Source organism: Cervus elaphus, chromosome 24, assembly GCF_910594005.1.
Source record: "Cervus elaphus chromosome 24, mCerEla1.1, whole genome shotgun sequence".
NCBI classification, from domain to species: Eukaryota; Metazoa; Chordata; class Mammalia; order Artiodactyla; family Cervidae; genus Cervus; species Cervus elaphus.
In genome coordinates, this window is record NC_057838.1 from 65,416,614 (window position 1) to 65,437,290 (window position 20,677).

The 20,677-nt window shown below is 54.7% G+C and overlaps 1 protein-coding gene across 18 annotated transcripts in view; it reads right to left on the minus strand.

The window, feature by feature from the left end:
- Nucleotides 1-20,677, minus strand: part of ATP2B2 (ATPase plasma membrane Ca2+ transporting 2) — a 363,500-nt gene that overhangs the window by 110,193 nt on the left and 232,630 nt on the right. For all 18 annotated transcript variants that reach the window (XM_043886411.1, XM_043886410.1, XM_043886420.1 and 15 more), the window contains one exon: nt 4,834-5,338. In XM_043886411.1, coding sequence (XP_043742346.1) covers nt 4,834-5,032 — 199 coding nt within the window. In that variant the 5' untranslated portion in view covers nt 5,033-5,338. The remainder of the gene's footprint in view (nt 1-4,833; nt 5,339-20,677) is intronic.

Sequence of the window (20,677 nt, forward strand, 5' to 3'; positions counted from 1 at the left end):
CCATGCCCAGTGGGCGGTGGCCCTGTGGGCGACGCGGGCCCCTGCGGGTCTTGTCCATCACTGCGTTCAGTCCACATGGGGCCCCATCCCTCACCATCTGCCCTCTCTCCCCCACTCGGGCAGGGCTGCAGGATTCATACAAAATTAACTGGAGGTTCCGTTTCACAGCACCCTGCAGGATCCGGTTCCCACCGCCCCCTGCCGCTGCCCAGTCTCCTCTGTCCCCTTTCTGCCCCACCATGAAATATGCAACGCGAGGAGCACCCTGAGGGGCCGCTCTGCCCACCCCAGCTGACAGCCGGTGGTGCGGGGTCCGGAGTGAAGGACGCGTGCTGGGCGAGCTGAGTGGCTCAGGGCTGCCCCTCGGGGCTCTGGGGACTGAAGCCGCGTGTTCCCTCGGTGACGTCCTGCCCCCAGTCTGCAGCTTTCCATACCCCACAGAGAGGGACGCAGAACGTCTCCATTGCTTCTTTCTCTCTCCCTTCGTTCTGCCAATATTTTTGACCCTCCAAGTGCTGCGGCAGGTGCTGGGGACACAATGAAGAATGAAAAACAGCTCCTGCGCCCCAGGGCTCACAGGCCTCCCCAACACCCACTACCCATCTTTCTGGATCATGGGAAGCCACCTCCTCTGGGAAGCCTACTCTGATAGCACGCTGACTTTCTGTTGGGCACCATCTCATTTAATTGCCTAATTCTTGCACAGGGATGGGGCCAGAGCATGTTGGTTTTTTTTCTTTTCTTTTTTCTTTTTTTTTTTTTAAAAAAGAAACTATTTGAGTGTGATAATAACAATGACAGTGATCATCTTTTTGTGTCTCGGGGCTGCCACACACAGGGCTAAACCCTTCAGGTAGGTGATCTGATTTAATTCTCACACATTTCTATAAGGAAGGTAGTGTTATTATGCTCATTTCACAGAGAAGACAACTGAGGCTCAGAGAGGATTCACTGAGCTCTCCCAGTGTCTCTCAAAGAGTAAGCCAGTCAGGAGTCAGACCTGGGCATCAGGGGCTCTACTGCCCCAGGCTGGATGGATGTGGAAGGAGGGGGACAGTGGAGGGCATCAAGGGAGGGCACCGCCAGATGGACAAGAACCTACGGTGGGAGAGGAGAGCAGTGGTGCTCAGTGGCCCAGTGACATATCCAGTATTGCCAGGCCGTGGGCGCCGAGCTCATGGTCAGGGTGGGCGGCTGGGGGTGCCCTGGATGGGAGCTGACCTCTATGGCTTCAAACCCCCTCGATCACCCTCAGCAGTCTTTTTGCCTAAAAGTAGCTGGACTTATGGGAGGCCTGGGGCACTTTCCCAGAGTGTGTCTCAGAGGCCACTCCCTGCTGACCTCAGCAGATGAGGGCAGAGGGTGTTGGGAATGGCCCACCTGGGCCTCTGTCTGGAGCTGGGACAGCCCCAGATCACAGGGCTTTGCAGCCACAGGCTGGGGCGGGAGGCCAAGCATCGCCCTGAGTCTGAAGAGGGCCGAACAGGGCAGACAAAGGCTGAAGGGGAGAGAGAAGGTGGAAAGTGCTCTGGCGGCTCCCCCTGGCAGACAGAGGGCACCTTTGTAGGACTGTTCCCAGGTCACACGCGAGTGGCTTGGGGCTGAGGGCATGGCTGGGCGTGGTGCCTCACACAGTTGTGTTCAAAGTCTGCCCTGATGTGAGCCGTGGTGGTGCCTTTGAGCCCTCTTGCTTCCCATCTGTGAAATGGGTGACACCACCTGCATGCAGCAAGGTGGGTGATAAGGCTGAAGAAGAGCCTAGGAAAACGTGTGTAGCACCAGCTGGGACATGGGCCAGTGTCCCGGCCGGAAGAGTCAGATTCCAGCCTTTCTGGAAATCATCGCTACTTCTTCCAAAGCGGTGACAATCCTACTGGAAACAACAAGAGCTGACGCTGACTGAGGAGGACGCACATGCTGGGCCTCACTCGTGTGCCCGACCTCACCCGGTGTTCAGAATCTGTGTAACTGATGGGGAAATGGAGGTGTTCAGTCTCTGGGGCTGAACTCTAACACACAGCGCTGTCCTCACGCCTGGTAGATGCTGTGTTAAGCTATTTCACTTTGTCCTCATCACAGCCCTATGAGGTTAGTTAGTTAGTGAGTTAAGTCGCTCAGTCGTGTCCGACTCTTTGCGACCCCATGGACTGTAGCCCACCAGGCTCCGCCATCCTTGGGATTCTCCAGGCAAGAATACTGGAGTGGGTTGCCATTTCCTCCTGAGGTGGTCACTAGGATTTTCCCATTTTTTTCAGATGAGAACACTAAGGCACAGGGAGGCTGAGTAACTTGCCTAGAAACACACAGCTGTCAACCGCCCAGCTGGGATTTGAATCCCAGTCATCCAAGTCCAGGTCCAAGGGTAGCATTACACTTGTCGGTCCTTCCTCAAACCTCTCCCAGCTCCATCTGCAACCTGGGAGATCCCTCAGGGCAGCAAGGCAGCAGGCGCTCTGGTTAATCCCGTTATGGACTTTCCCTCTCCTCAGGGAGCTTTCAACCATCAGACATCTCTCTTGATGCTCATGAAATATTAGGAAACCAACCTCCGGTGAGGTCAGATAAAAGTCTCAAAGGCGTACAAATGACAGGTGGCAGAGCTATAGTCATGATCACTTCCGTTTCACAGATGAGAAAGCAAAGTCTCCTTTATTTTTCTTTTCACATAATGCCTCACTTCTTGCAGCACACCAGCAGCCTGGGGAATTCCATCTAAGAAATGCTGCTCTGTGCCATATCACATGCTTTCCCTTTTCTTTCCTCCATGGCCAAGTTCAAATACCACCTCCTCCAGGAAGTCCCCCCAGCTCACTTCTCTGATCTCTGGGGCCCTTGGCTGCACTAGGTCTGGGATTTGCTCTTGTGGCTGCTCAGCTGCTTGAGAGCTGCTCTCTGGGGAGCGGGGACTCAGCGGCCACATTTCAGGGTTTTACGGGACAGTTATCCACCCTCCTCTATGCCAGCTGGGAGCTGGGTGTTCAGAGAGGAGCAGGACGGGGCTCCTGTCAGGCACGCACCTGCTGCCCCCAGCCCTGGAGTGTGGCTGTGAGCCACTCAGTGTCCCAGAGCCTGTCAGGTGGGAGGGGAGGGTGGGTGTCTCAACCAGGGATCCAGGGCCCAGCTTTGAAGAGCTCTGTGAACCTGCTGGCCATGTAGACCACACTGTTGCATGCAGTTGGCTGTTTTTCTGGGTAGGGGAGGGGACATAGCTTCCATCAAGTTTTCTACAGAGTCTGGGGGTCCAGAGACACTTAAGAATTCCTGACTCAAGAGAATCGCCTGGTCCCACTCAAAATGCAAAGACCATTTGGACAACCCTGTCTCCTAGCAGGCTAGTTGTGCCAACCTGATGGTGGAGGACAGCACAGACTATTCTACCACGGGTAGGTGTTCACAGCAGGCTGGGGCCAGGAGGCCCCCAGGCCGAGCCCACTCTCAAGCCCTGAGCTACAGTCACACAGCGAAGGAAGGATGCTTCCCCTATTTCCACTCTCCCCGCCAAAAACCAGACCAAACAACATCAAAGAAGATGTTTCTAAACTTCTGCCTAGACTCAGCAACATGGGCAAAACATCAGAGACAGGAGCCAGCCTGGGAAGTAGGACTCATCTTAGTTTCTCCTCCTGACCTGAGAGAGGCGGGCCCCAGACCAAGAGGGACACTGACCCCCAGCACCACTGGGCACTCGGGTGCCAGTACGGTGAGGGACCGCCTGGCCCCGGCTGAGTGGCAAGGCCCATGGGCAGCCTCTGCAGCGAGTGTGCTCAGGGTTAGCGCCCAGCAGGGCCCGGGGCATGGGGGCTGGAGCCGGGAGATGGTGTGGGAGGGATCTCCGGCCTCAAATTTGTCGCTGGTCAGTAGGGGTGAGATTTCAGACACTGCCTGCCTCCCAGATTGTGGCCTATCCCTGGAGGAGGACTGTTATCCACTCTCTTTAGAATAATAATGCCTGCCACACATTGAGCACCTACTGTATGCACGCTTGGGCTTCCACTAGGCACTGTGAGATAAGCATTAGCCCCATTTTCCAGAGGAAGAAACTGAGGCAGCCTCTTTGTGCAAAGCTGCAGTGCCAGGGCAGAGTGCCTCACACCTGAACCTGAGGGGTGTACGTAGGGAACGCTTCTCTCTCGTGGTGAAGGGAAGATGACTGTGGGGAGGGGACCCAAACTCTGAGCTCTGGTGCCCAGGCGAGGCTGCTGTCTTTCCTCTCTGCCCTGCAGCAGACAACCTGGCCTTGGTCCCCTCCAGGGGAGCCCCCAGGAGGCTGAAACCTCCCCTCTCTGGAGATCACAGGCCTGCTCATTAGTAGCGCTACTAGTAAAGAACCCATTTGCCAATGCAGGAGACATAAAAGATGCAGGTTTGGTCCCTGGGTTGGGAAGATCCCCTGGAGAAGGAAAAGGCAATCTGCTCCAGTATTCATGCCTGAGAAATCCCACAGACAGAAGCCTGGAGGGCTACCGTCCATAGAGTTGCAGAGAGTTGCACATGACTAAAGTGACTTAACACACATACACAAGAAAGCCCCACGCCATCTTCAAGGTATGACACACATGGGCGTCCGTCACCTTTCCCATGATGGCCCAACTTCTTGCCTGTCTGTCATCCTAGTAGCTTCATGGCTGCCCCAGACTGAGGGATCCCCAATCAGAGTCTGGACGTGTGAGTCAGACATGACCAAGCCCAGTGGTGGGGAGCTGGGGAGCTGGAATCGGCTCATTGATTCCATGCTGAAGCCCAGATGTGGAGATTCCTGGGGCCTGGAGCTGGGAGCCCAGGGTCTCACTGACCCCTGAACCCAGACCCCAGGTGGGAGCCTCCCGCACCTACCTTCGACAGGGGAGGTTTTGAGGCGCCGGCAGATGGCGTCAGTGTCCCCGTAGGTCTCCTTGATCTTGACCACGGCCTCAGTGCCCCGAAGTTCCATGAGGGAGCGCAGCTCCTCCATCGTGCACCCGAACTCGCCCCCATGGCTAGACTCGTTTCTTTGGTTTTTGGAGTAAAAGTCGCTGTTGGTCATGTCACCCATGTCTGCCGCAGTCCCCGCTCGGGGCGGGCCCGAGGGTCAGCGCCGGACAGGAGGCTGCCGGCTGATGGCTCCGCGTGGCTGTCTCCAGCACAGCCTCACTGGACTGCTGTGGCTCCAGGCGGCCGGCTCCAGGGGGTGGCGGAGGTGGGCTGGCGACGGTGGCCGTGGGCTCTGAGGGGCGTCCCCAGGCACGGGGCAAGGTCCAGGGGCCAGAGGGACTCAGGGCTGCAGACCCAGGAGTCTCCATTCAGCGGGGCCCATGCTGCTTCCGGGAGCCGGCATCTACATGGTCAGGGGTGGGGGCGCCTGCAGGAACAAGCAGAGTGGTGACGAAGGTCAGGTGCCAGAGGCCTCAGGGGACAGGTGCTCAGAAAGGGACTCAGGGGCCACACACAGACGCACACACCCTACCCCAAATAACACCCATTACACATACACACACCCAGACGCTGATGTTCATATAAAGCCGCGTCGTGCACCAGCACACGCCGTAAACCCAACCGTACTGATGCCCACCGGGCGCTCCACACCATCCCTCCCCCAGGTACAGCCTGACGTATCCTCATAACACTCTCTAACCCCCAACAGCCCACTGGGCACACACTGGCCTCACAACATGAACCCTGGTGGACACACAGCCTCCGACACACAGCTCAGGGTGCAACACCCAATCGCCTACTTTAGGGCCTGGCCTAACCAAAGCCACACACACCCCCCAACACAGGGCTCCCCTTCGCACACACCCCGGTGGACACCCCTCCCGACCATGAACACTGTCACACGTAGTCACATTTACAGGCGTCATCTTCACAGCCCACCTCCTCCCCTCAGACACACCCATGCGCACAACCCTGTTTACACACATGCCATGCCCACACAATCGGGGCACATCCCCCTCCCCCAAAGTTCACAGCTCCCAGGCTCCTCCCCTCCAGCACAGATGCTTCCCGTGTCCAGGTCTCCTGCGTCTGCTGATAGGCACTGTTCTCCCCCTAGGCATGGGGGTGGAAGAAAGCCCCCCGCCTCCACCCGCAGCCCGCAAGCACTCTGATCAAGGCCCTTGTGTCCTGGCCAGAGGGTCCAGCTCATGTACGTTCAACGTGATGTCACCGTGGCTGTCAGCACGCGCTGGGCTCCATGGAACCCTCACCTGGGGGCCCCGCGGTCCAGCACCATGGACAGCGGCAGCTGCGTTCCCTCGGGGCGCACCGGCGGCTTCTCCCTGCCCGCCCGGCCACCCTTGCAGGAGTGTGGCATCTGTGAGGCTGCCAGGAGAGAACCCAATCCACCCAGACACCCAACACCGGTGGCCAAGGCCCCGGCAAGCGTTGGGTGACAAAGGGCCTCTGCTGAGCTTGGCCGGGCCTGGCACGGGGACTGGCCCCGCCCAGCAGGCACGGACACCTGGCCATCCGAGGTCCAGGACAATGAGGGGGAAGGGGTGTGGGCAGGCAGATGGGACTGAGCCCCCACCCTGGCCCCAGCCCCACCCGGGTGTCCCCTCCCCTGCTCCTTCTCTTTCCTTCACAATCCTTTCCTGTTGCACAGGATTTTAGAGCTGGAGAGTAATTTCAGGGTTCCTCTCATTTTCCCAGGGAGGAGCCTGAAGCTCAGCAAGGGAAAAGAAGTTGTCACAGAGCAAAGGTGGACGGAGCCCACGGATGGCCTGGATCTCCCGACGCCCAGCCCGCTGCTCTTTCCCCTCTCACTAGGGGGCGCTCCCTCCTTTCTCGCTGAAGACCAGGGCCAATGGAGGGGGAACAACACAGGATTCTAAATCACAGCAATCCGGGTTCAAATCCGAGCTCTCTCAAGTCCTGGCTGTGGGGTCCTGGGCGAGCCCCTTCACTTTCGTGAGGCCCGGTTTCTTCATCTATAAAAGAAGTCAGTCTGCCCTGGCCCCCTGTGACCGCTCAGTTTACTGGAAACTAATTATGAACCATGTTCAAATCCAGTGCGTGTCCACTCGGGGTGCAGGGCTTCCCAGCCTAGGGCAGGGGGTGCTGGAGCCACAGGAGAAGCCTGTCATACCTCAGAGGAGGGCCCTTAGCTCAAGGATGCAGTAGGAAGCCTGGCTTTCACACCGGGGCCAACTCGTATCGCGTGGCGTAGAACTTACAATGGAGCTGATGCCTTAGGCAGAGGCACGAGGCACCAAAAAGTGTGTGCTCGGGGCTCCCACCCACAGTCCTGCAGGAACACTCAGGGTCATCAGCCACCCAAGCACACACCGCCCCCAGAACCCATGAGTTCGGACCCCAATGGTACATCTCTGGGAGGAGCAGGTGAAGCAAGGACCAAGCAGGGCTGTGTGCAGAGATGCCGTGGAGGCTCTGGGAGACACAGCCCCTGGGTTCAAGTTCTGCCACCTCTCAGCAGAATGGGAGGCAAATCAACTTCAGTTTCATTATCTTAAATAAAAGCAGGGAGAGTAATAGTATCTACCTCGTAGGTATTATGAGGCTTAAATGCATTATTTCATGCAGAATATTTAGAATCAAGACAAGCACATGGTAAGCACTAATTCTTGTGACTATCACCAATCCACACAAGCACTTTTTGAGAAAGTCTCGTTATTCCCTAGAACACGCACGGAAACTGAAACCCAGAGAGGTGAAGTCACTTGTCCAAGGTCACAGAGTGAGTGAGTGGCAGAGCTGGGATTTGAACCCAGGCAGTCTGGATCCAGAGACATATCCTTAATCAGGAGGCGTTGCTGCCTTCCCTGGTAGTATCTCCCTCACGGGGCTCTGCGATGCTTAAATGAAGTGCCATATGTGAACGAAAGTGCTTCGCAAACCACAAGGGACTCTCTAACCCCGAGGTGCTGTTTTCTATCTGTCCTCTTGCTACCTGCGGCGTGGCTTACAGGCACCGATAATTACATCTCTGACACCACGAGCTATGAGAACCGTTAGCAGTAATTACATCTGTGATGACAACAGTAGGCATCAGTTAATGGGCGACTGGTGATTTTAATGGCTGTTGTGTGAAGATGAACAATGATCTTCAACCATTTATGCATTCACCCTCCCATCCATCCATCCATCCATCCATCCAATCATCCATTCATTAATTGTGCTGTGGGCACCTACTTTGTGCCAGGCAGTGGCTAATCCAGACATGGGTCCTGCCCTCCAGGAGCTGACAAGGGGCAAGAGAGACAATCAAAAGGCCTGTTATAACATGATGAGTTTGCCAGAACAGGGAGTCAGTCCCAGATGCTGTGGATTTCTAGAGCAGGAAGATGTGATCGAGCCCAGGGTATCAGGGAAGATTTTTCTCTCAATATGAGTAGGGAATATTCTTCCCCTACAGGAAAATGGGCTGTGTGACTTTGGAGAAGTCACCTAACCTCTCTGGGGCTCATCTGCCTAGTGAGGTCGGCCCACCTGTCTTACTGGCTGCTCTAAGAACCCACTGAGATCCGGTGTATGGGTCTCTCTGCAGCCCCTGGCCCCTGGAGCAGACACTCTGCAGTAAGCTGGCTTCTGTGCCTCCTCCCACCTCCCTCCCACCTACCCCTCCGGTATTAGCAAGTGCCCCTCCCTCAAGGTTGCAATGAGGTTCATTTGCAGCCAGCTCTCAGCTGCGCACTGACAGTCACCCCTGTCCTAACGAATGGGCACATAGCCTGCTATGGACTGAATGTGTCCCCCTGCCCCAAGTTCATGTGGTGAAGGTCCCAATCCCCAGTGTGATGGCGCTGGAGGTGGGGCATTTGGGAGGTAATTAGGTCATGAGGGTGGAGCCCTCATGAATGGGACTAGTCTTCTTATCAAAAGAGACAGGAGAGAGACAATCTTTCTTGACAGTGTGAGGACAGTGAGGAGACGGCCATCTGTAAGTCAGGAAGTGGGTTCTCACCAGGAACTGAATCTGCTGGTAACTTGATCTTGGACTTCCCAGCCTCTAGCACTATGAGAAAAAAAATTTCTGCTGTCTAAGCTGCCCGGTCTATGGTATTTTGTTATCTAGCAACCTGAGCTAAGCCATGGGCCTGGGCAGGGCAGAGAGCCAGTCCTGGGACCAGAGAGGTTAAGCGACACCCTAGGGGTCACACAGCCAAGTGGGGCCACAGCCTATTGACAAGCTCCTCCCTGCTTCCCGAGCTCCCGCTGGGTGACCTTGACCAAGCCTCTTTCCTGCCGGGGCCTCAGGTTCCCACGTGGAAAGTGAAGAGCCTGGAGCAGTGAAGAGGCTGGGGTCCCTTCTGGCTCTGATACAACAGCCCCTTTGGACTCCAGGAGAACGTTCTGACAATATTGGGTTTGTGCATTTCAGTTTCATCTTATTAGCATTTAAATGACTCTGTACTGTTATACTTCAGTGACTCAACAGTAGGTTAGGGGCACCTTAATAAAAAGTCTTTGCCAGGAAAGACTGACAGAGAGGAAGGAGCAATGCTTTGTTGTTGTTGTTGTTGTTTTTCCCGGAGTTAATTTAACAAAAAAGAAATCCATCTTTCAAAGGAAGTGTTTTTTTTTTTTAAACACCCCCAAACCTAAACCAACAGCTTTCAAACCCTAAAGGATGGTAGCTGGGACACTGCAGATGAATTAGGCGCTAAAAATAACTTTCGGATGCCGAATCCTTCTGTTTTCAGATGTGCTGAATTTAAATGCCACCTTAATATGTATTTATAAAGTCACTCTTTAGTTTAAGTCTTCCTCGGCACCAATAAGTGAGAGATGTAGGGACACAGACCCCATCTGGAGATCCCCGATGACGAGGCCTGACGCTGACAGGTGGGGGTTCTGAGATTTGGGGTGAGGTGGGGGGCAAGGCTCCTCACCCCTCCCTGCGCATCCGTCTCAACTCCCCGGAACAGAGCCAGCCCCACAGCCTCCCTCTTAGGGCCGGGTGAGGACTCAGCTGAGATGGAACTTGGCCCAGGGAGAGGGAGACTCGTTAAACAGTGACTGTTCTGACGATGCTAATTTAACTCACTCTCCTCCTCTATTTGCTCACCCAGACTGTCCCCACGCTGCTGTCCTTGACACAGGTCTCAGGCCGATGGCGTCCATCCCCTCAAGGCCCCCAGCACCACTTGGAAGGCTGGGGAGGGTCCCCGCTTGTAGGCACAGCTCGCGGGGCTAGTCTCCCCTCTGCTCTGGTCTTGACTGATTCCCCCAGGCAGGACATTTTCTTTCCTCTCCTGGATGCAAATCCCGGCCTTTCTGTAGCCCCTCCCCACACCCCTCTCCAGCCAAGGGGGCCCTCCTGCTGGGTGCGGACAGGGGTGAGACGGGGAACTCAGCTGGCAGCTGGGGACAGAGGGACAGCCTCACGGGACAGCCAGGGGAGGGGGTGTAGTTACTGCCTCAGCCGCCCCTCTCTGAGAGAGGGGATGTCCTTTATGTGTGTGTGCATGCGCGCATCAAAGCTCACAGTGACAGCCTCGGCTTTGAATTCTCACAGTCAGGGAGAGAGAACGGGGAAAGAGGAAGGGAACTGAAAATGAATACCTCAGAAGCGAGTTTAGTGCTATTTTTAGAAAACTCCTATCCTGTTAACCAGAAAAGGAAAATCTAAAAAAAAAAAAAAAAAAAAAAACAACCCACAGAAGCAGCCACGCATCAGCCTCAAAGGCACAGATGGCAGAAGCAGGGACGGGGGTGGGTTGTTAGGGACTTGGGGTTTCTCACACAGCTTCCCAGCCTCCTGCCTGAGTTGAGGGAGAGTGGATCCCCTGACCACCGGGGTTAACTCTCCCCATGGCCCCTTGTTCTCCACAGGAGTTTCCAGTGATAGACGGTAGGGAAGCCCCCACATTTCTGGTCCTCCAAGTGCCTCACATACCCATTCATCCAGTCACTCATCCATCCATCTACCTATTCAGTAAAAAGCTGCGTCTCAGGCCCTGCCTCAGGCACTGGGATTCTAGAGAGAGCAAGGGAAGTGCACAGACCTCCTTTCTAGCTGTTGAGGGTCTGTTTACTCTGCTACAGAGCCCCCCAAAACCCCAGGGTCAGGGTCTGCTGACCAAGTTGGGTGACTCCTGCACTGCTCTTGCTTCAGGTTTTGGGGCAATGTAATCCAAATGGCTTCCCTGCTAGCTCAGTTGGTAAAGAATCCGCCTGCAATGCAGGAGACCCTGGTTTGATTCCTGGGTCGGGAAGACCCGCTGGAGAAGGGATAGACTACCCACTCCAGTATTCCTGGGCTTCCCTGGTGGCTCAGCTGGTAAAGAATCCACCTGCAATGCAGGAGACCTGGGTTGGATCCTTGGGTTGGGAAGATCCCCTGGAGAAGGGAAAGGCTACTCACTCCAGTATTCTGGCTTGGAGAATTCCATGGACTGTATAGTCCATGGGGGTCACAAAGAGTCAGACACGACTGAGCGACTTTCACTTTCAATCCAAATGACACTTGCCTGGGAACTGCATCTGCGGAGTTCCAGTCTCGGCTTCGCCTCCGCTATTAACATGGACTGCTTAGCACGTGCTTGCATGGGCTGTGTGGTATCACTGTTCCCACCTTACAAGAGAGAAAGCTGGGCCCAGAGGGTTACAGACGGCCAGTGCCTTACAGATGGGTGCCTGCTTGTGTCCAAAGCCTCTGTGTCCCACTGCCTTCCACCAATTCACAGAATAGCCTCAGACCACTGTCTTCTTCCCTGTGGAAGAAGGCAGTTCCCTTCCCTATGAAGTGAGGGGGGATTGGACAGATACTCAGTCTTGGAGAGCCACTTTAGCAGCATCCTCAAGGATTCTCCCATCACCTGACACTTGCCGCTCAGGGCACACACACTTCCTGAGTCTCCTTGCTGCCCTGCCTCGCCCAGCAGGAACATCATCCTGGCGGCAAGCTGAGTCCTGCTTGTCTGGAGGCTGGAGGAAGGAGAGAGGTCCTAGAACCTAGGAATCACAAGCTGACGAGAACTCACCTGCTGCCTTTGACACCCACTGGCCCTTCCCCTCTGGCCTCTGCATGGAAGTGCCTGCCTGCCAAGATGTGCACACTTTATGTGCTCCCTGTTATACACCTTCCCTTTAAAAAAAAAAAAAAAGAAAAACTTGGAGGGTTTTCTGATGAAAGAAAAACAGTAACGTTTTTAAAAAAAAACTTAGGAGGGTTTTCTGATGAAGCACAAACAGTAAAATCACCAGTAGATAGAGGCAAGAAAGCTTAGCTGAGGCAGAAGAGTGTCGGGAGAGACTTCATCTTACCTCCAAGAGAGGGAACACGCAGTTTGAGGGCTCTGCCTAAGATGGATCAGCTGCTCTGTTCAGCGTCCTCTGCGTGTGTGTGTGCATACTAAGTCGCTCAGTCATGTCCAACTCTTTACGACCCCATGGACTGTAGCCTGTCAGGCTCCTCTGTCCATAGGATTCTCCAGGCAAGAATACTGGAGTGGGTTGCTGTGCCCTCCTCCAGAGGATCTTCTGACCCACGGGTCGAACCCAAGTCTCTTACATATCCTGCACTGGCAGGAGAGTTCTTTACCACTAGGGCCACCTGCGAAGCCCACCGTGTCCTCTGCTTTCAGTCAAATGTCTTGGCCACTTCCCCAGTCTCATCTCTCACCCTGCCCAACTCTCCCTACAGATGTACTGACTTCCCTGGCTGTCCCCAGCCTCCAGATCTTAACTAGCTAGAGTGACAGCATCCCCTTCAGTCTTTATCTGCCTCCTTCTCTCCTACCCCCAGCTTTGTCCTCACAGGTTACAAGCAGAGGGCTAAAAGGACAAGAACAAACAAATAAACAATAAGGGGGACACTTGGATCATGCGTGTATAGTACCATTCTATGCACCCCACATTTGTTATCTCATTTAATCCTTCATGACAACCCAATGACACAGGGGCTGCCACACTCTTATTTTACAGAGGAGAAAACAGGAGGACTACAGGGACGGCATGAGGTCTTTGGTTTGGGGGCGGGTGGCCATTAGCTCTCAAACACACGCACGCAGAAACTCTTACGGGCCCAGTTACATCCTTCTTTCCACCAGAGCAGGCTCCTGCCCTTTTTTCTGATCTCTGTAATGATACACGGGGTTCTGCCATGTCAGTGCTCTGACCATAAACAACAGGTCACTGGCTCCTTGGGGCTCAGGGAACCGTCTCCAGGGGTGACGTGCTGATGGATGGATGGAGGTGGGTGCTAGGGAGGGATTGGGTAGCTAAGGTCAGGGAATCTGATAACCACAGGGCCCCTTCTCTTCCCCTTGCAGGCTGACCTGCAGGGCGTGAGTGCTGTCCTTGTGGGTGGTGCTGACCGACAGCCCCCCTGGGGAGGACAAAGAAACGCACTGGGGAACTGTCTCCACTGGGAGCTGTCCCCAAGGCCACAGTACTGATCTGGGATCCGGGGTGGGTATGGGGACCGCGTGTCAAGGAGCTGTCCATGTTCTGTGGTGCTGACATAGGGCAAAGGGTTATAAGTGCCCCCTAGAGCTGTCCAGCATAGCAGTGCTGACCGATGGAGCACAGGCTTGGGACGTCTGAGGGGCTGGGTGTGGGTGGAGTAGGGAGGGCACAGGGCATTTTTCATGAGTTCTGTGATCAGGCATGGGTAGCTGACCCCAGGTATTTGGTGCCGTCGCTCAAAGCCAGCTTGTCAGGCAATGGGGTGTCCCTGTGAGCAGGCTTGAGCCAAGAAAATGAGACTAAGCAGAAGGTCGTTTGGGGCCAACTGCAGGACTAGAGAAGACTCACTTTGGCCCATCAGTGCCATCTGTCACCAATGCCAGAAGTCCCACCATTAATGATCCATTTTTTTGTGTGTTCTGCTTTATCCTTTCCCTCTGGTTCCTTCTGGGACTGTATTTAAGTGGCTGCATCTCAGTGTGTCTGAGTTTATAAAATTCTTTCCTCCAGGGAATGGGGAAGGAAAATTCACCCACAGAAGTGCCAAAGAATGAGTTTAAGTTGGGAGACTACTTTTGAATCACTAAGTTCTTTGGGGTCCAACTCAGAGAAGTAGGAAGCTAAGGCTCGAGGAAAAGCCATTCTATGTGGCCTGAGCATACAGAGGCCAAGAAATAGAACTATATAGAAAAGGGGAAAAGGCAGAAAGCAGGATTCCCAGATTCAGAGAAGGAGGGGAGTCAGACTGATGTGGGCACTGGCAGGAGGTGGTATTTGTATGTGTTGGGTGGTGTTTTTCAGATTCTATGTCTCACTACTGAAGCGAGTCTTCTGGGCTCAAGAGGAACTATCCCTGGTTGGGGACTGTGCACTCACTGTCTTTCATGCTCCATCCCAGTTCACCTCTCTCAGTGACTCTTTGGTGGATAGCCAGTGATCTCTGTCTGGATGCTGTCTTGGCCTCAGACCTAAAGGCAGTGAATCAGAAGGCCTGGAAGTCAGAGGAGGAGCCGAGAGCAGGAGCAGCCTCCCAGGCTAACGTTTCCTCTCCTTCCTCTCTTGATAAATGCTTCTCTGAGTGAAGCTCAGGACCCCAAAGCAGGGATGCTCAAAATGTGGTTCCCCAGGCATCACCTGGGGACTGGCTGAAACATAGATTTCCAGGCCCAGGCCTGCAGAAATGAGTCAACCTCTGGTACTGGGGCTGGAAATTTTTAAACATGCAGAACCACTGCCCTAGAGTTCGTGGGGATTCCATTGCAGTCCTTCTTTGGGGCTTTCTTCCTCTTGTAGCCAACATTCCACTGGTTCTGGGTTCTAGACTCCTGTCTTGCTCTTGTCACCCAGTCTATGGCTCAAAATCACCTCCAGCTCCTGCTTTCTCAAATGCCACTTCCTGCTGGGTTAGGCCATAGGATCTTCTGGGAATGACTCCCACCAGCCACTCCAGGGTCCTTCTGTCTTTACACTCTTGCCCACACCTGATGACCCCGTCCCTTCTTCCCACTCTCCGGTGGCGTCTCTGAACAATTCTTCCCAGGGGTCTGCACCGCTTCTCTGTTCTGAGCCAACTCTGGGCTTCTCCCACAGTCCTGCCCTTGACCCTCTCCCTGGCAAAGCCACCTACCTGACATCAACTCGCATCCTAACGTGCGTGGTTCCCAAACTGACATTTCCACCTTGCCCTTTCTCCTACACTCTAGAACCAAACTCCCCATGACTACCAAACGTCACCTCTGAAGGTCGTCCAGGCTCTCAGACTCTCCCAAACGTCCCCGTCCTTCTGTGACCTCTGCATCAATTATGGCATCTAAAGCATCCCCCCAGGGTTGGACCATTCAGTTCAGTCTGTTCAGTCGCTCAGTTGTGTCTGACTATTTGCGACCCTGTGGACTGCAGCACACCAGGCTTCCCTGTCCATCACCAGCTCCTGAAGTTGGCCTAAACTCATGTCCATCGAGTCAGGAGCTGGACCTTTGGGGTTGCTCTTGACTCTGTTCCCTCTTTGTACTCAATCGGGTGCCCAAGCCCAGGGGGTGGTGGGGTAAGAGCTCAGGCTTCATCGTCTTTCTCACTGCCCTGGGCTCCTGACCCTGTTCAGGTTCCTCATTCACAACCTCTCGACTGGCTCCTCACCCCCTTCACTGTCCCCAGTGTGATGCTGACAGGGACTCCTCCTTACTGAGTGGCTCTGAAAACATCTGATTCCACAATAACCCCATGAAGTAGGCATTCTTATGCCTATTTTACAGAAGAGGAAACCAAGACTCAAAGAGGTGGAATAACATCATGTCCAGGTCACACAGTTAATAAGCGGCTGAGCCAGGAGTAGAGTTGGGACCTGTCTGACTCTAAAACCTCTCAGATTTGAGCATGTCATGCTTTGGATTAAAAATATCACTAGCTCCTTGGTGACTGTTTTTTTGTTTTCGTTTTTTTTAAAAAAAAACAAAACATATTCAGGACCGCTGCATCCAAGAGCCTGCTTCACTGGCTCAGAGCCAACTTTCCTGGGCTCTGGTGTGAGTGAACTCCTTGTGTTTCCTAAACAACAAACACATGCTCCTCCTCCCCGCCTCCCCACCCTCTGTATACACTGTTTCCTCTCTCCAGGATACACCCACTTTGCCACTATTCAAAAACCTTCCTTGCAGGGACTTCCCTGACAGTCTGGTGGTTAAGACTTCACCTTCCAATGCAGGGGGTGTGGGTTTGATCCCTGGTCAGGGAGTTAAGATCCCACATGCCTTGTGGCCAGAACACCCAAAACATAAAACAGAAGCAACAGTGTAACAAATTCAATAAAGACTTAAAAAATGGTCTACATCAAAAAGTAATTTTTAAAAAAGGACAATAACAAAAACATCCCTTCCTCTCTAAGGTCTGGCCTTAATGCTAACTTCGCTGTGATGTATTTCTGTTGTGGTTCAGTTGCTAAGTCGTGTCAGACTCTCTGCAACCCCACTAACTATAGCCCGCCAGGCTCCTTTGTCCATGGGATTTCCCAGGCAAGAATACAGAGTGGGTTGCCATTTCCTTCTCTGGGAGATCTTCCCAACCCAGGGGCGGCTCCCGCATGTCAGGGGCTCTCTAATTCCTCTGTTATACATTTGAACCGCCTTCCCTCTTTCAGCTCATCACGTGTGGCTCATTCCTCGACTTTGCACCCTCCACCCTCAGTCTTGGGGTGGGTTCTGCCAAGCTTGCCTGCCCCACCAGATTAAACTCCCTGAGGACAGAGCTTCCCCAGCCCCCAGCACAGGACTGTTTTCCACCAGTGCTGGTTCCATGGCTGAGGAAACAACCGGACTGTGGAAAGACAACAGATCTGGGGGGCAGTCTGCATTTGGAAAGCGGAAGCTGGCCGGCCGAGTGGCCACACAAGCAGATGCTGAATGCAGCTGGGGGTTGGGGGGGCAAGCGTTACAGCCAGCAAGTTGGCAAATGGGCACCTAAGACTTGGGAAGCAGATGCTCCAGTATCCCATTTCACAGACGGGCAAATGGAGGCTTTGCCAGGTTAAGGAAGTTGCCCACGGTCACATCACCATTGGATCTGAACCCAAGCAATCTGCCATCAGAAGCCCTGCCTAAGTCCCTCCTGAGATGACTCAGAAGCCTGGAAGGTGGTGGTGGCAAAGGCAGTGGGACACACTGGGGCATCTTGGGTCCAGCAGGGAGATGCCTCCGCCCGTGTGGACTACACTGGTCAGGTCCGCGTCTTCTGCCAGGCCCCGTGTTACATCCCACCAGGGGTCCTTGCGGTCTGGCCCTCGTACTGTCCTCCACCCCCACGTGTCTCTGTTCTCTACCCAAAGCTGGAGGGCAGGGGTAAGGTCAGGGCAGGGCACTCAGGATCTGTCAGGAGGTAGATCCAGGCTCAGGCCCAGGGACCTGGTAGGGTGCTGGGAGCACAGGACACCCCCACACCTAGCCTGTCCTCCACGCTGACTGCCCTGGCCCCAGAGTCTCAGCCCTGGAGGCTCCAGACCCCAGACCCCAGAATCCCGCGCCTCGTGGGCCCGCAGCATCTCTTTGGCTCCCGCACCCGGCAGGCCGGCTCTGCAGCCCTCCCCCTGACACGGCATGGCTGTCCCGGCCACTGCGGAGACAAACAGAATCTGCCCGGCACCTTGAACAGATGGTGCCGCTTCTAAAAATAACGCTCCCCTGCGCAGCCGGTCCCGGCGACAGAAGGGGGTGCGGGTGGGGGTGGGGGCCGCGAGCTGTGCTCACCAGCCATCTGCACAGAGACAGATGCGAATGCAGCCTCCCCAGGGACGCGGGCCCAGGGGACCCCAGCCTCACGGAAGCTGTGCTGAGCCACGGGCCTGCTGCTGAGGTCCGGCCCTGAAGTGAACGTAAGGAGGCGAGGCGGGGGTGTGCAGCCTGGCATTCCCACTCGGAACACCAGCTCTTCTTCGCCAGTCACCTTCGACCCCATGTCTGGGTCCCTATGCCCACAATCCCTAGTGCCAGCTTCTCTAGGGAATTTCCTTCTACTCCCAGGAAGCTTCTCTTTCCATCCATAGTCTTTAACCACTTTTCATTGGACTCACAACCTAGCAGGTTCAGAACCCCTTTGTTTGAGGCTGAGAGCCAAAGAATTGATTCTTTGGAACTGTGGTGCTGGAGAAGACTCTTCAGAGTCCTTTGGAAAGCAAGGAGATCCAGCCAGTCACTGCTAAAGGAAATCAACCCCAAATATTCGTTGGAAGGACTGATGGTGAAGCTGAAGCTACAATACTTTGGCCACGTGATCCAAACAGCTGACTCACCGGCAAACACCTTGATGCTGGGAAAGATGGAAGGCAAGAGGAGAGGGGGTGACAGAGGATGAGATGGTTGGGTGGCATCACCGACTCTTTGGGCATGAGTTTGAGCAAACTCTGGGAGAGAGTGAAGGACAGGGAAGCCTGGTGTGGTGCAGTCCATGGGGTTGCAAAGAGTCGGACACGACGGAGCAACTGAACAACAACTCTTTGCCTAGCCCCTTGTCACTCAACAAGACAGTGAGAGAGATCTGGGTGAGAACCCTCAATCTGCCAGCCCTGAGTGATCGTGGGTAAATCAGGGCAGCTCTCTGGCCTCAGTTGCCACATCTGTAAAATGGAGACAATAATCATCCCTACTTTGCAGGGTGGCTGAGGAGACAACATGAATTGATGCAGTGTACAGGGTTCAGGCCAGGGCCTGGCCAGCGACAGACACACGATCAACGGGAATGATAGCAATTTCTAGATGAGGAAACAGAGACCCTGAATGGAAGACACTGGCCCCAGGCCACAGAGCAGGTGTTGGCAGAGCCAGGTTCAGGCCCAAGGCCTCTGCCAGAGCTTTCACCCCCTGACACAGCCCTCTCTAACGTTCCAGGGATGTGTCTCACCTTCATGCTTGTGTAGGAGTTTCCCTGAGTGCTAGTCCATCTCCAGTCCCAGGAGCTGGCCAGGAGGCCTAAGGGACTCCTTGAAAATACCTCCTCCCCATGTCTGGCAAAGAACCAGCCCTGAACCCCAGGCTGACCCTTCCAGCTTCTCATGGAAGTTTAAGTCCTGCCAGAAAAGCTTAAGACCTCAAAACCCAGAGTGCTCCCAAGGCCCCGGGAGACCCCAACCCTGGGACCCTGGAGGTACCCACATAGGCAGACCTCTCATGGTGGCCCCCAATGGCTCCGCCCCGTCTGATTTCCCAGCCTTGCAGTGGCTCTCCTCCTCCTCCCAAGTCCGGTGATGAGGCTACCTGGGAGAGGTGGGGTGAGGGGCTCTGTCTACTTCCTTTTCTCTGGGCAAGGCCCAGCACTCCCATCACCATGAATCTGCTTTGCAAAGGTCCTCCTCCAGCCATGGCTGCCCTCGCCCCCTCTTCTGGGGTTCCCCATGGCTCTGGAAGCCTCCCAGAAAGGGAGGGATACAGGGACTCCTGGAGGTACTGATGTCGCCTAGATTCCAGGCCTCGTGTCACACCGCCTCTAGGGCCTGCTCTCTGTGGGGGTCCCGCAGGGGAGTTTACGTTTGGGGTCTCAGATGTAGTCAGAACCCACGCTCAAATCGCGCACAACTCCCAAGTCCCGGAAGCTTTCTCCAGGCCCCCTCAATCACTCCCTGTCTCTCTAGACACTTCAGTCCCTTCCTCCTACTGCTAAACAGGGCCTTCATTACCCCAGACTCGTTATTACAACCGACTGACCAGCCCAGAGCTGCCGCCTCTCTCTCCCTCTCCAGGGTCAGGCCTGGCACAAAACGGGTGCCGGGTTTGTGGGGGGGCTCCTACGTGTGCATCTTTAGAGGGTGGCCATGGACCCCAATGATGTCAGGCCTGCTCAGAGCCGGTCCTTGTCCACCACATCCTGGACTCTGGGGGCACTCCAAGGAGCCCCTCCCCAGAAGTGGTGATTGTTTAGTAGCTCAGTCATGTCTCACTCTTTGTGACCCCGTGGACTCCAGCCTGCCAGGCTCCTCTGTCCACGGGATTTCCCAGGCAAGAATGCTGAAGTGGGTTGCCATTTCCTTCTCCAGGGGATCTTCCCAACCCAGGGATCAAATCTGCAAAACCCGCGTCTCCTGCCTTGCAGGGGGATTCCTTACCACTGAGCCACCTGGGAAGCCACTGTTTGTAAAATTTGAGGGAAAGCCAGAAGAGGTCTTGATTCCCCAAGCTTACTTGAATCCAGAGACCAGGAGGGCCCTCAGAGGTCAAAATCCCCGTGACGCTCAAGCCTCTTCATAGCACCTGTGTAAATCCTGCTTGTGCTTGCATGCCTCCCTTAATAGGGGTTTCACTCTCTCCTTCCACCTGGGGCTTCCCACATGGCTCAGTAGGAAAGACTCCACCTTTCAACCAGGAGACCCAGGTTCGATCCTTGGGTTAGGAAAAATTCCCTGCGGGAGGAAATGGCAACCCACTCCAGTATTCTTGTCTGGGAAATCCCATGGACAGAGGAGCCCAATGGGCTACAGTCCATAGGGGTCGCAAAAAGTCTGATTCGATTTAGTGACTAAACAACACCAAAGCTAGTAACTCCTAAATTCTGTGGGTTGAGCTGAAATCGGGCTAACATTTTTTGTTTGTCTGTTTTACGGTTAATGGACTCACACACGGTAACCCTGCTCCCTCTTCTCCTTTGGACATTCATTACCATGGGCGCATACACGCGTGTGTGCCAGGGCAGAATGTGTGAGTGGTTGTGCAATCCTGAGTACACAGACAGGTGTGTGCCCGTGCGTGTCAAGGCGGGGGAGCACGCAGGTAGGTTGCACAAGGGTTGTATAAACTCGCCTGAACATGTCTGAGTGAGGGCTGTGCTGGGATGTGCAGAAGTGTATGTATTTTGG